The sequence below is a fragment of the Varroa destructor genome, unplaced genomic scaffold (genome assembly GCF_002443255.2).
Source record: "Varroa destructor unplaced genomic scaffold, Vdes_3.0 BEIS01000001.1, whole genome shotgun sequence".
NCBI classification, from domain to species: domain Eukaryota; kingdom Metazoa; phylum Arthropoda; class Arachnida; order Mesostigmata; family Varroidae; genus Varroa; species Varroa destructor.
Window position 1 is genome coordinate 42,721,064 of NW_019211454.1, and position 16,399 is coordinate 42,737,462.

Here is a 16,399-nt window from a genome sequence, read left to right on the forward strand (position 1 = left end):
GTGAGTTATTAGACATAATGTTCACAAGTAAGCTTCAGAAGCAAAGGAGACTGCTGACGTAGAAAACGAACGGCAGAACTCTGATGATTCGTTTTGACACGACCATTTGTGCATGCAATGCTTAAGCCACAGATCGCGCGTCACGTGCACGTTTACAAGTGAGTGGTAGCAGATTATCGTGTAAATTTTACGGATATCGAAAACACGTGTTTTTTATACATTCGGCTATGGTAGCAGGGAATAACGATTCAATAATTTACGCTGGTGTCATTAACAAGAACATTTACTTTAGGAAAAAAACCGTCTATATCTTACGCTATGTTAGAGTTAACAAGCCACAACTACACTTATCCTAGTTGTCCTTGATGCGAAATTTATGTCAATAAGCAATTGATTGATTTTCAGGTCGAGTATTTGCCAAAAACCTTGGGTAAATGAGACCTTCAATATAGAATGTGTCATCTTTCTAAGTGATCAATTTTCACCATTGGTACAACACTTTTCCAGAGGCTCCTAGAGTAAATAAAAGTATCAGCTATACATACCCCACACTGAAATTTCCCCTCTACGAAACGCGTCACATTCCCGCTGATTGTTTATCAGTCCATGTGCTTACTGAATAACAAATCGTAAGTCTATCAGCCATATCTACCCGTTGTTGACACCCGCTTCATATTGCAAGTCGGTCGACAGGAACCGTTTTCTTCAAAATGGAAGAAGTTGTTTACGGTCGTCCACTGGTCGAAAACAGACTATAGGCTGAAGAGGGTCGGGCGAAAGAGCGGCAGAATAAAACATCATCGCAAACTAGTTTGTATCTGTTATTGAGGACCTAATCGAAGAGTGCACAGATGCTGTCCTGACCTTCCTACCTCGGCTCCCGCACTCAGGTTTGTGCTTTATCCCACTGATCGATGAAACAAGGCAATTGCATCTCTTGCCTTAGTACCGCCTAGTCTACTGCATCCTGTTCCTCTACCTAGAAAGCCGATTCCCAACAAGACTTCTATACGGCCAATTTATCGCTTTAAGCCGGAAGAATGGAGGCTTTCAAACGAGACATTTTGGCTAGAGTAAGCTCCAAGCCATCAATGTGCCCAAAGAGACAATTTCGAACTGATGAATAAAGGAAGTAAATCCGAATTTAGAAAAATCAACATTTCCAAACAGAGGATAGAGTTCGAGTGTACGAGAGCTAGAGAGAGATCTGGTGATACAGAATAGTTGGGTTCGCTTTAAGTACCGGAGGAACGGCATAATCTTAGACCGATAAACAGCCATTCATTCCTCCTTGGGCGTCGACCGCTCAGTGTGAGCTTTTTCCAACATCTGTTGAGTGCGGCATTGTACAAATGATTTTCATCTACCAGTTCCATCGGACAGTCAACAATAAATTCGCTCCTAAAGTATCTAAATACGTTCTTCCTGCGCGGGCATGTTAACCTGTCGAGAGAATAGCATTTGCGCATGAAGCCTTAATAACGGAACGTACAACAATAGGCTAAGCTGAATATAAATAAGGGGTTAGGACAAAGGAGGAAGTGAACAATCAAACACGGAACAGGTATGTAAAGCGTGATATTGCGATTGTTCCTCTGCACGATCGCACAGCATGTTGCATTTTCCTTTACCTGCCCAATCGGTGCTGGAGCTGCAGCTATCGTTGCCAAGGGAGCGGCTTAGGTATCAACGCCCCGTTTGCGACGCTGCACTTTCTAAATACCTCAAGCCGAATTAAGTTGGCATGTGAAAAAGCCGTACAAACTGAAGGTTATGTTGAAGAGTTCAAGGTATTAGTTGAAGATCATTCGCGATAAAGGCTTGCGATATTCTATAAAAATCGATGATCAATAACCATACGTCGAGTTGAACGGTCCATTGTGTTACTTTTTCTGAGCTTTGGATTCCTGCCGTTGATTGAAGCAATGTATTTCAAAGGCAAAGTCTCTTATTTTAGTTGAGCTAATCTGCTCACAGATATCCATACGATGTAGCTACGGATAACTAGAGCCATTTGCTTCTGCACACGAAGCATATAGTGCCAACTGAACAAAAGACCGTCTCCCGTATAAGTTTTCAATAATACTGGTAAAAATAACGACAATTATTGTCCGGTGCATGGCGTTCAAACATGCGATGTTTGTATCTATTGAAATACGCTACGAAAAAAGTCATTTCAGGTACTTTTTGGTTCTTTGATGGAATATTTCAAACCATTATATGGGTTACATTAGAATACACATGGAAGTGTATTTTGTAAAGCGTCATGTCTGTAAAGGATTCATGCCATTAGTCACTATAGATATATAAAGAAGCAGAAATAATTGGAATATATTTACGATAAATTAAAAATTTCTCTCTTAGGAGATTGTCTGTGTAACAAACGCAATAGGTATTTGTCCTAAAATTGCAGGAGCAACTACGCCATCGTGCTTTACAACGTTCGGCTTAACACGAGGATACTTTCGTATTTCGTCATGATTCGTTATATAGTCTTGTAAGCTAGAAGTTCTTAATCTAAGCTAAAAAAAAGCTTTTACATACTGTAACCATCGCTTAATAGCACAAAAAATTTATCTGGTTGATTATAGCGCCAATTCAATATTGTTACATTGTAAAGGCATCTGTAGAACACCAGTAATATACTAATTATCTTTATTAGTGTTATAAGTGATCCGATCGAGTGCTACCGATCGTATTAGGTAGTGGTATAAGAATGTACGTACATGAAATAATACTCGCATTGTGAGACTGAAAAAGACAAGGAGCCCCGCAGGGCTCGTCAAGGACCTTGAAAATATAACCTCCAGTCTTGCTTTAGTCTGATTATAGCTGAATCCTTCAACTTTTGAGTAACGAGAACAGTGACTCCCCTCGTGTGGTGAACGAAAGCGGTACATGTAGATGTAGCTGAAAATCAGCCAATGGAAGTAGTGGTTTAGACCGGGAAGGCAACCTTAAAAATACGGGTACCCAGCTGCCGTTTAGAACACTTTTTTTTTTTTTTTTTTTCATTTCTGATGCATAATATTGTTTAGATTGTATTACTTCGTATTACGCACTGAAGACATGTCGAATATGCGTCCATAAACGGCGAACGTTATAGACACTCATCGCTACAAATGGGCATCGACAGCTGGGTGATATCGGAGGACATTCCGTCCCACAACAAAAAACTATTGCTCTAGAAGGAAGAAAAAATACAGATTGTAAAAGATCTGCAGTATAGATGGCGAATGTATTAGAGAGATGGAATGATTAATCTGGAATTTAATATTGCAACAATTTCGCTGCAATGTATCGATATTTTTGGATCATGTAATTGCAATTAAAGACGTTATCGCAGCTGTCACGCTGAGCTGACGTATTTGTCACATAATCCCATCTACGAAACAGGTCATCTTCCAATATTGTTGGAAGAAGCGAGTAAAGGAAATAAACGCAAATGATTTAGTAAACACGAAGAGTTCAATTTTCTACTATGTTAGAATCGCGTCTACAAACGAACTTTATTTGAAGTTTGAAGAAGAAGAAGAAGAACATTTTACGGTCAACATACTCAATGTTTCTCGTACCACCCGTCCATTAGAATAGCCGTATTTACTGCTCAGACCTTCGGTATCCTGTAGCTGACAAATGCTAAAGTGTACTTCTAGTTATGGGTAATAGGTGACAATGTTCATTTTAACTTCCACTATATACATATGTATGCTATATATATATATATATATATATATATATATATATATAGCGTACTGCACAGATACAAAGATTTTACCGGCCGGGCCAAACTAATATTGAGTTAGTTCGACGGGATCAACAGTATTTAGAATCTCCCGTTATCCAAACTTGGTTTTGATTCTAGGTTTTAACTTAACTAAGTGTATCGTAAGTATCAACTTTAATTGTCAACCTGTGCAACTCGTTCAAATCCTAAGCAAAATATTATTTGAATCCTTCAGCATCGAGCTTCAGCGAATCACGAATGGGTGGCCTTTTTAAGCGCGTCCATCACAAAACGATTGTGACGCATCGTCTCATTATCGTACCTTCGGGTCGCAGTTAATAACATCCCATTGGGTTTAAGCTAGCGATTGGAGCAATTCTTTGGCCACAATGCGGGATCTGGAACATTTCTAAACACAACCTGCTATCATAGAGGCGTTGTATTTAGTCCTGCATCGTTTCTTTGCTGACATCAGGCTTCTGTACAAGTACTGAAAAATAACAAGCTTCACCCCATCAACGAAAAGCTTCGCTTAGTAGCTGAAAGACACTTGTGAACATCATTGGATTATATAGCGCACCTTGCAGACATAACGAGACTACTACTAACAATAATAATCAAATTACAAATGGATGCCGCGGTAAGAGGCGACAAATCTTACCTCGTTGATCATCATGGCAGAGAAAAGTAAAACCGCTATCATCGTAAAAGACGTCTCAGACTTTACCGCCAGTGCTTTCAAATAATACCTGGTCTGCTTCTTCCTTATTAGTCACAGATTCTAACGATATTCTTTCTCTATATCAGAGAGACGCTTTCATATGATACCACAGTCTAGTAGAATTACAGATGTGACTTAGCCTCACTGAGATGCAGATCCGGAGTCTACTGATTAATATGTCACTATATTTTGCCAACGTAAGTATTGCCCGGGGGCCTTTACACCCGGTTACTTGCGCTTATGAAAAAAAAACTCAAGGCTCTAAAGCACAAAACTTATTGACGGAGTACGTACGTCTGACGTCAATATTTATTATTATCTAAACGTGTGTGACGGCACTTGAAGAATGAAACTAGCACAAGCTTTCAAGTCAGATCTGCTTGCTTACTCCACGCTCTAGATAACCCATATTTCGATAAGGCGAGCTATTGAATTAAACGCGTTTAAACTACCTTCTCAATTTGAGGAATGGTCTATCAGTTTTCTTTGGGTTATTGTAGAACTGCGGCAGGGAATTAGTTCAACTTCGTTTGGGTCGTGTATTCGGCGGTGTTATCCTTGTGTAGTAAGGTTGTACAGGAAGATATAAGCAACCATAGTCACCCGAGGCAGATTAGGTGGCCCGGCATTATATTGATCCTCGACATAATGCAGTAGTAACACGTTTGCCTACTAGTTCTACAAATATGAGATGGGTTTAGGTTTGAATCTAAACATAGCCTCACTTCGATCCTCCAGTGAATAGCAGTAATACGCAATGATTGTAGGCATCGTTTCTATTCCTGCTCGGTTTCTTTAATCTGCTGATATTGAACTGGTTAAACTGATAGCTCCTTGAAATAATATCAGATAGGAACACCGAGATGTCCTACAAAATGGACAGTTGCTAGTCAGCTCTGGGAAACACAGGCCGAGCGTAGCTCCGCCGTGTTTCCGCGTGTGCATATGTATGCATCGATTATACAGGTGCATGCATTATTTCTAAAGTAGTCCTCGTATTATTGTAGCACCAATAAGTGAGATGTTGCGGGTAAACTTCCCCAACAAAATGACGACGTGATGCTTGTGGCTTTATACGTGAATGATTTTAGGTGTGCGTGTTCTCGACCTGTAATCTGATCGCTTAAAAAGGACTTTGATATAGGATAGACTTTTAAGGATGCGGGCTCTGGGAGTGGTTACGTTGACCTTAAGGCACCGATCGTAGTTGACCTCGACATTAGCTGACAATCAGTAGATTTGAAACAGTTATAACAATCGCACCCATAAACGTCACATCAATGGGGCCAACGCGGAAAAATCCTGTCGAAAACAAATATAACAACGAAGACTTGCTTCCGTGACAGGATACTCCAAATACATTACAGTTTAAATAGCCTACATATTAATCGGATGTCTCTCTTGAAGAAATATGTTATGCATCATTCCATTGTTTGCTATGTTTATGTTCGAATCTGAGCATGAGCATACTTCGTTTCGTGTTGGGGGTCGCTTATCTCGGGAAATGTCTAACGGCGATGTAGAACGTAGAAAGAAAAGATAACATATTGTGCAGACCAGACTTCACCGCTGAAATACCGTGGCGCTGTCGCAGACTATAAGATCCCATACCCTTGGGCATTGGTTTAGGACTTATCCTGATATTACTCCATATTTATTTACTATCATATTCACCTATCTGCGCTGCGCAAATGGGCGTTTCTATGTGTACCTAGGCTTTCCATGGTCTACTTGAGAAGAAACGCATAGGACATATTAGAAAGCGAAAATTTGGGGTTAAGACTGGGCAGATGCAGATTTGGATGAAGGAGGGGTACCTCTGTAAAATGTATTTCCAATTAACAAACTAGCGTATTGCACACTTATAGCCATTTGGATTTAGCAAGGATTGCGAAAAACACCTCATGTTCATATTCAATTAACTGAAAATGAAAAAAGAAAACGAAATTAATTAGCAGAATCTGTGTGGAAATTTTGTACACCACAAATGTCGGTACCTGAATCATTTCTTCTCCGCTTGTGCCTAAGTGCTCTTTCACAAAGGGAAACATACTGTTTGATAAAGGCAACCGATTGCACGATAAGCCTAGCTACATGTAGTTCCGCCACCACTAGAGAAGCTTGCCAGTAATATGCCATATGATTTTAGCGTGCAAAATAGGCTATCTGTCATGCGGCATTCCCTATATTGCCGTTATTTGAGAAGTTCAAGTCTATGCACTAGGAACGGCTGGTGAAGGCGTTTGTTCGCTGCTGCTGTCGCCTGACGCAACGATATTCGAATTGCCCCTTCAGTCCTATTGGCGTCAGTCGTGTTTTTCACTGTTGTAACGTCACGTCTGTGCGTTATTTAATGTGGTTCTCCGTTGTTATCGCTTACAAAAACTTATCATAAGCAGCCAACAAGATGACTATTGAGCTAAATCTAAATTCAGGAATCTGCCATATATATATATATCTATCATGTTAGAGATGGGCAATCTGTGTTTAGTATAGTAGCCGTTGCTGTTGTTCGCAAATGGATTCTTACGTTTTGTTATTGCTCTTCGTCGTCTGTTTCCAGAGCTGCTCGGAAGTGGAATTATATTAAAGCTATGAAGTCCAGCGTCGGTGCGCTCCTTGAACTTTGTGGTAAGCCATCGGACTGAGATCAGATTGGAGTCGTGTGAGTTAAATTAGAAGAGAGAAAGATATACTTTATTAGCGAAAATTGAGATCAAAGGTCATTAAGTATACACTATATGATACCATATTTCAACCTGTAGGTATACGATTGAAATTATATATACGTTAAATATGCTTGGCTATTTATATATTGGTACGACGGTCGTCGTTGTTTGGATTGGAAGAGATGTAAGTTTGGCAGACTGACGTAAACTTGAAGTAAATAGCGTATATGTATTAAGGTATTTTTCTCATGTATCTGATGACGCACTCAGTTATATTTGTAGTACACGTCCTTTCGTAGCTGCGCGAAGTCCAAATGTATATTATATACTTAGTTTTTGTGAACATATAACATCCCCTATGTCTGAAGATGACCAGAATGTGGTATAAACGCATCGCGAACGTATATTATAATCAATTCGGTAGACGCGAGTTTATATGATAAATCAGTAATCGCTATTTGTGGTTGTATGAGACGAAAAATGTATGCCTATCTCTGTGTTCATTCGCGGACTACTATACTACGGTCGTTTTTGTAGAGAAATCACCAGGATCAATTAAGCAAGCTCCTGATACCAAAGGACGTTGCATGGTACTCAATGCTATTGCGAAACGGAATTTCTTTCAAGACAAAATAAGCTTACGCTAGGCAACAGGTAACAGACGCGAAATGGTCCGAGTGAGTCGTCTATACGGAATGAACGGCTCAATAGTACGGAAATAAGTGCCACGCTCTACCCCGCGTATGATCAAACGCTTCGGCAGGATCCTCATGTCATTCGCTTTCGCTTACTCGCAGTCCAAGAAGCCTAGTCCATGTAAGGACTTTTGGCCGTTTAAAATCCAAGCTAGCTACGTCAACCTAGTTTTACCCAGAAATCCACAATATGCCAATCGAGATTTTATCCATTAAGGAAACCGTTTGCCGAGAAGCAACTTCATTAACATGTTAAAGCATCCGAGTATGCCACGGCTATTCGCTCGTTTAACGCGTATGTACGTGCCCAGCAAACTCGATGAGGTGTATAAATGCACGTAAAAAGTAAATTCTACGGCTAAAAAACCAGGCCAGTAACGAAAAGAGGCGGCTCAGATCGCCTAACTGCGTCATTAATTAACAGTCGTTAATTAACCACTCGAAACCGCCAGGTGTGTTATTTTTTGTGAAGGCATGTTGATTACCGTCGACCGAGTTGATGAGTACAACCTCCCAGCAATCTATTAGATCTTCTTTTAAAAATTTTTAGCCGGACTCAGTTTTCTGTGCGACAAGCCATTGAGCACGACATTAGTTGCTTGTGGAAGAAGCTTCAACTGAAGTCGATTTTGCGTTTCATTGTGTTTTATAGAGTTACAATGCAAAACAAGTTTCATCCTTTTAACTAGTAGAGGTGTAGTAGCGAACTATGACCCCTAAAAAAATGAATCTAAATTTTCGCGTTGGTTGTCATCTGAGAACAAATGTTTTCGTTTGCTTAGGTACATATAGAAAACGATCCAAAAATGTATACGTAGTTTGAATTACTATCACTTCGGTGTTTATTTACATATAGTAAATATTTATAATGCAAAATAACCTTCCCTCCTACCGTAGGTGTTCAATATTGTTACTGCTCTGCTCTGTAACTCGCTAATAACGGTGGCCGATTGATTCACAGACTCAAAAGAGACTGTTTCCAGTGTTGCCGGCTTTTCAACGTAGACCTTATCTTTAAGATATTCCCATAGCTGAAAAGCCTATTGACATCAGCTTCGGGACATTCAACGGGACGTTTTTGTCCAACCCATCCGTTTGGAAAATTCTCATCAAGGTCTCAAGCGTATGACGCTAGTGGGCAGACGTTCTCCCATCAAAGTACCCCCCCCCCCCTCCCGCTCCCGCTCCCCGGACGAGTTGTATAAAAGATTCTTGCAGTAAATTCAAGCGATTGCCAGTCACTTCGTAATGGTCCAATTAAATTGCAATGCATTTTCGGGAGTACTCGTGGTTCATACTTTTGAGGGATAGTTATCGAGTATTAAAGTTACGTCCTTGTAGTGTCTATGTTCAAGGAACTGTAGAAATGAGTAGATATTCTCGATCATCCTGTAATCTCCTATCCGCTTAATGGTTTGGCGTTTCTTTATGATGTGTGCGGGCGAGGAAGCCCGTTCTGACGACGGCAGTAACGTTTTGATTGCATCATGGTAGTGACCGGTCTGTTAATGTTAATCTTGTTGATCATTCGTTACTGTTTACGTGGATGATCCTGAAGCGAGGAGAAACACTTAAGATTTGCTTGACTTACACGCATAGTTCTACATCGCGATTTCAGTTCCAAAAAGACTCTGATTTTGTTTGTAGGTACTTGCCAAAATCAAATCATTTCGCTTTGTTAACTTCCCAACTTTGCCAAAAACGATCGTGAAGTTCGCCTTAATCATAGCGATAAGTAATTTCGGCAATCTGATGCCTGTATTCAAAATGTACAGCCTATTAAAATAATCAAGGCCAACCAGTTCCGAAAATAGCTAGGAAAATTAAAAAGGCTCATCACAGTGTTTGAATCTTGTGAATATATACCTGTCCTTAGTAAGGAATATCAGGGTAGTCTGGATGACATAAGGCCAAACTCTTTTTAATAGATAGCACTGAAATCCGTATATGTTACGGTTTTCTAGCTTCGCAAGCATGACTAGACATTTTCTGTCATAAGTTTTTACTAGATATGCGAATTGGAATACAAATATGCAATCTGTTAGCGAAGAATGTTGTTAAATATTTTTGTTTTTTACTGTATATATCATTAATACACTACGTAACTATACGTCCTTAATTCAGCCCAATATTTTTAATCCTTGTCGCCGGTTTTTTTTCAAATAACTTTTTGTAAACAGTGATGCAACCGTTTGCTTGACGGTAGTAATACATGGGTAACCTATTTTCCCTATAGCTTCTTACTATCATTCAACTTTGATTTTATCTAAACAGGAGTTGCGCGAGCGTACGCTTAAATTAGGTCAAATAGTCTAAATGAATAGGTGACAATCTTTGGCTTTCTTGGTTCTCAAAGGATAAAGTTTCGGCTCTTTTTTTTATTGCCAGATGTGCTTCTTCTATTATGTGTAAACTATATGGCACATTCTTTAACCATATACCTTTTTTCCTTTAACTGGAGAGGATCGCGGAGCTGGCGCTAGGATAAGAGAGATACCGCTATTTCTACTGCGGTTAATCTTTCCCTAATCCATAATTGTCGCTTTGGCTTGGGTGTAACTCGTATAATCTTCTATAAATAAGATAGATTATAAGCTTAACTGAAACACTCTTGCTGATACGCGTCGCGTCAACCCAGCTACGCGCTCTACAGTCGTGCCTGAGCGTTCCAACCAACGGCCTGACAGCCGAGCAGCGACACATCAGAACACCAGAACCGGAAGTTCCCACTTCGTTTATTCACTTATTGTAAATCTGTTGTGATATATTATATAAATTGGACTACTGCTGCTGTCATCGTTGCACGCTAAGTCGCAAAATCTTGCGCAAAGACAAACAGAAATTTGTAGAGTTCAGCGGTAACCGTTGAAACATTCGGCATCTCACTGCCCGTTCACGCCGCTAGATATGCCCGCCCCCGCTGAAAACGACAGTCGCGCCGACAAGTGACGACGTTAAGTAGATGCTTGCCCACAGAAAGAAAAGGGAAACAAAGTAGAGTCTGCGGTCGCAGGCAACGCCGCAAGCACCAACGACAGGCGTGTGGACCAATGAAAATTTTGAACAACGAAAATGAGGAGAAAAATCGATAGTAAAAATGGAAGAAGGAAATTAAGAAACTGGTTGGTCCTGGTTAGGTCTCAGCTGAAAATTCTAACCGAAACTAGCTGAGGTAAGCTACATTAGGAAAAAAATTGATATTCTTCTATAGTCAATTAGAGCACATAGATAGCTGAATGCCAAGTATAGCTCTTTGTGAATTAGACACAAACTTTTAATGCGTAGAAGACATATCACTGAAAACGAGCAGAGACCGGAAATTTATACAAAACAATTAAACTAGTTAACTGTCTTTGGTAAAAACGTGGATGCACAAAGAGGCACACTTAATAAAGTAATGAAACCCTGATTACATTGTTTTCAATGCAAGGTCGAATATATATATATATATATATATATATATATGGATTCTCCTGCCGACTCAATTCGTTAACAAGGATTCACGTCACTGCTCAGATAACTCATGACATGGAACCTCGCATTGCCAATAGCACGGAGCCTTATAAGTATGAAATGAATCCCCCTTGTTAAATTTTTATGGGGACTCATGCCAAGTTGCACTAATAAATCATCATTGACTTATGAGTAATGAGGTTTCAATTAGTTAACGATCATGTGTTAATTCTTAACTGATCTTCACTATATCCTTTCAGAAGGGCTATCTGTGGCAAGCGTACTATTAGTAAAAGATATTTTTTTGCCATCCAGACCAATTCCAAACCATCCAGATCAAAAGATCGATTCAAAAGAAGGTTTTAAAAACTTTAAAATTGATGTCTATTCTATATTCTATTCGAACCTTCCGTTCGCTAAATGTACACTGCGGTAAATAACCCTTTAGGATTTATGTACAGGACCGCGTCTTGTCTGCTAGTGCTAATTATATTAGTACATTACTAAAGCGAGTTACAATATGAGCAATTTTCAGAGGTCCATGTTGAACGGCCTTTCACACGGAACGTTCCAATAATTTGATCGTAAATTTTCCTATGCGTCTCCTAGCAACAGAAACGCCCCTTTCGAAACCTTAATGGGGGGCTCGCTTCGAATTCAGACTAATAGAACTATGCCCTCATTAGAAAATGGGTAAACGTCGCATCAATGCCCTGTGCACATTATTACATTCTCATCAAATCTTCGTTTGATGATACAGATAATTGCATTAATAAAATAGTTGAGGTTATCAACATATCAATAGAAGGTTTTACTCCGGTTTCCTAATACGAACCTAGTATCATCTGTAAAGTCTGTATGATGCAGAATACTCATCATTACGTTTGTAAGGATCTGTTTGTTTGCAAATTTCGAAATGGCTACTCTTTGATATAGTACCGAGGCATTTGTTGGCATCAAAATACAATCTATCGACAGCCTAAGACAAAGAGGCCAGGTAGTTTAGAAAATATCATACGCATGTAGTGATTGTGTCAAACGTGCTTTTAGCCGATAATCCTTTGTGACAACAAGTGGGTAAGCTTCGGTGGCTCTGCGAATGTATTTTCAGAAAAATGCGCACGATTTCTTTTGGAAGGGTAAAATACAAGTTTGTCCTCATTATGTTAGAGACATCTAACAGAAGTCATTCTAACGACAGTAACCCACAAAACAATAAAGGCAAGAAACGTTCAATTAGGTAAACAGGGTATCTTCGCCCTGCGCGTTACGTATTTCTAGGAATCGTAAGGTTACTCAAGACATCATTTGGCTTTGTAACCGGTTCCTTCTAATGGTTTTTGATTGTATCGCCCATAGCTTTTTGGCTACTAAATATTGCTATGCATAATGGTTTAGTAAGATTTTTTCGCAAATAGCTAACGCCTTGTCTTCTTTATGAGTCGTTTATTTATGATTCCTCCACGATGAGCTTGATGGTCCGAGATTAGGGAGTGTATAGAGCGATTACTAGGCATAAGCGTCCTCATGACGGCGTTTAAGAACTGTTCTCGATATCTCATTCTTTTTCTTTTAATATGCGGTGCTGCATTTTTGCCTGGTCTGAATTCAGTTCTGCTAGCATGCCAGACAAAATAGTCGGACAAGCTCCTGATTGCCCTCACATTTCTATTTGGTTGGCTTTTGCACGTAAGGTATAAGGTTTCTCGTGCTTGGCTTCGAGAATACTTTGTAATTCCTATACTTTCGCGTGTCTACCAACCTGGAATGTAGCGACGACATTCAGGCCCGGGATTTGTGATAGAACTTGGCCTGATTCTTTAGGTTTTCTAAAAAATCTACTTCTAAACAGGTACTTCTGTGTACAGACTAAAGCAGTTTTCCTATAATTAGTTAAGTTATTGTGGCGTTCTTCCGAAAAAAAAGTATTCATTGGACTAGAGAACAGTATCGTTAATACCTAGCAAAACATGCTGCCGTATTTTGTATAGCTTCGTGCACCTCAGCCAGATAGCCATCTGTTTGCTAGTATTGCAAATAGAGAGCAACAATTAAAATAAACCAACCTTTGAAGATCCGACAGTAAAGGATTATATTTATATTCTAATTGGTTAGTGCTAAATTGCGAAAAGTAATAAAATTATTAAAGATTTCGGGCCTAGTAGTAGGAGTTCCGAATTTCCCAATGGTCAAGTTTCGCTTGGTAACAACATATGTATGCGTGTAGAGAAATTACGCAACGATAATCGTCCTTCAAGTGCTATGACCCATTCCGTTGAGAAGTATAGTAGCTGCGCCCGATTTTTTACGCATACGGCGGATTCGAAGGAATATGCAGACCCCGTATGATCGGTTCCGGTGCTTTGTATGAGCGCATCCCTAACTTCGTTCTGGTGCTTACATTAAAGAAGCTAGCGGAGCGTGTTTAGTCATAGTGTTTTTGAATTGATCGGCATATTTGGGCAAGGCATGGTTGGTCCTGTCGGGGACACTTTGTCGCACCAATAACAACTGCCCATTTGGATGCCATTATTTCTTCTACGTTGCTCTCTATAGAGGATAGAGCCATTTTTTAACGGACTATTGTTATTAATCTACTAGAATCTTTAGATTTGACTAATATATTTGTTCGTCAATACAAATGTCTCTTGTTCATAAGTATGTTGAAAATAACAATCGTTCAATAAGTATGAAAATGAATATCAGGGCGATTCTAGAGCGACAAAACGAGTGATAAAGATGGCGCTAAACCATTTATATAATAGTATTTGATCTACGAGCTGCCAAAGGTGAGTTTTATTTTAAAACACATAAAATCAAATTTTAATATGTGTATTTCATTATTATTACTTATCAAATATTTAGGGTGGAAGTAGTAACATAATTACTACTTATCTATATTAGGGTTGTTTTCCAAATTTTTGCGGAACTGTTCTGTCAAGGGACACATGATAGTAATTTGGTTAGTTCCAAGAAAAAAAAACCTTAACCGGTAGGTCCGGCCTGCATGATGCACTTGCGGTAAAATTATCTGAAAGGAGATTTAAAAAAAAGGCTCCAACAACGGCTCCAAAGAGTCTTCTATTGACATTTTTTATCAGGAGGTTAAGCGACTCGCGTGACGAATTCTACGACTGAAATAAATACAGGCTCAAAAAAATATGGTTCTTCAGAGGAAACGTTCTCTGAAAACGTCTAGCAGCAGCCGTCAGCGAATCGAATGCAACAACGAACTCGAAACATCGCAAATGTGGCGATGCTAAATTGCTACAGGCTTTTCCTTTGACGTAATATGCAAGAATATAAGTTACGTAAGAACAGAGGAACCATTGGTGAACCATCGAAAGCCGGGTGTGGCGACCACTGGTCATGGACAAGCTCGGCGAAGAAGTGTTTCTGCGTGTTTACCCGAAGGTCAAGAAGTCTCAAAGGACAATAGGCGTTAAGGCAACCTTGAGGGCAGTGGCTTACGTTTCGAGTAGCGAGCAGAGCAGTAAATGAGGTTAGTGTAGACGAGGCACTGAAAATCGGTAGCTGCCGGAAGCTCTCTACGCTAATTGTTTATCTCAACTCATGCTATACGAAGCAAAAAACCAGAAACCTCAATTGCTTACACCTAAGCCGTTTGTATGTTTATGTTTATGGAACACTGGCTTCTAATCGTGTCATTCCAGCTCAGGATCTTTTCGTAGCTCGCGTTTGTTCGCTTCGAGTACGTGTGCTTTAAAAATCTGTTTCTGAAGTTTATTGAGAACAGCCAGTATTGAACGTACTAGTAAAATACAAAACATATAAAAAAATTTCGAGTTCGTTCGGATGTAGATGCTGTTCTGGACTCAAAATCCAACTGTTCAACAGCTTTTTCTCAAAAAAACTTTTCTGAACGTTTTTTTTGAAGGAAGTTGTAAAAGCTCGAAACCGAGAATCAGTTCCGTTGGCTGAACCACACAATGCTCCTATTCATTGAATAGGTAGTGCCTGTTAGAACAGGCCATTTCGTAATCCTTTCATAAGGTCCTTGCCGTATTTTGTGTACCGCACTGCGCAACCTCTCAAAAAAAACGTTTGCAGTGAAACGGAAAGGAGAGCGATTATATTAAGTTGCACTAGTACCGGTAGCAGCGTACTTCTGCTAAGAATGTTTCATATGAATAATGGGGCTGCTTAATGGCATGAAAGGAAGCAGGCAGGACCTAAAGGCTGAGGGTCAATAGCACAATTCTTCCATCGTGCGTCCTTCTGATATGGCTAAGCGCCGTGCAGACCAAAACCAGTCGTAGTTATACATTATTCGATGTAAATAATTATCTGTAATGCGCTTACTGTTGTGTGGGTCGAACGATGCCTTATGCTAGTAAAACTTTTTCCAGTGACAACCCATGTAACGCGTGGTATGATGAGTGCGAAAATACGATACTTCATTTGAACTTCACGCGTCTACACAGATGCGCATAACTACAAACATTGAATTGTACTCTGAATCGATTTTTCGTTTCATTTCTTTTGTAAGATTGGCATATTTCATATATGCCCAAATTGCTGCGGTCCATACAGTCCCATTTCACCTCGACCCATGGCGGACCTGCGCGGGTGCCTCTTGTCTATTATGGATGAACAATTTTTTATTGGTTCATTACGATGCTTTCGTCGAATGTTTATTGAAATAGCTTGGAAGGTAAAGACCCGGCGCATTTATGCGAATATTCGTGTACCTGTTCAAGTTCAAATAGATTTTTTTAGCTTGTTCTGATCGGTCTCTGGTTTCATTCAATTTATGTAATAATATTGTCTATTTCACAGCAGAAGCAGATATCATTTGAATTCTGTAATAATGGTTAGTGAGGCAAGGTTTAAGGCAAGGCTGCCCTCACATATGTCTAGAATGAATCGAATCGAGGTTGTATCTGCCTCCTTTTCGATTGCTTAGAGGCAGGGTCTGTAATTTCTAATAGCAGGAGTCAGGTGTACTCGTATTTATTTTTATCTCAGATCATCGCCCATAAACTGAATGGTCGAATTCACTTCTGTGGTGGCCGTATAAACAGCTTTTATTAAAGATCAGAGTCGTAAGGATGCTTTGCGTAAGCGGGGTATAATATTAAAAAACACAGTCAACAAATGACAGAACATGAAT

The 16,399-nt window shown here is 39.7% G+C and overlaps 1 protein-coding gene across 6 annotated transcripts in view; it reads left to right on the forward strand.

The window, feature by feature from the left end:
- The window catches only part of LOC111243239 (cGMP-dependent 3',5'-cyclic phosphodiesterase-like), a 126,052-nt gene that overhangs the window by 22,254 nt on the left and 87,399 nt on the right, over window positions 1–16,399 (forward strand). The window contains exons 1-2 of one of the 6 annotated variants that reach the window (XM_022788457.2): window positions 18–158; window positions 7,012–7,079. The exons of 1 other annotated variant lie outside the window; for it this stretch is intronic. In XM_022788457.2, the coding sequence (XP_022644192.1) occupies window positions 118–158; window positions 7,012–7,079 (109 nt within the window). In that variant the 5' untranslated portion in view covers window positions 18–117. Of the gene's footprint in view, window positions 1–17; window positions 159–7,011; window positions 7,114–14,480; window positions 14,768–16,399 lie in introns of those variants that run through there. 4 more of the 6 variants (XM_022788459.2, XM_086977050.1, XM_022788464.2 and 1 more) reach the window with 4 other exon arrangements.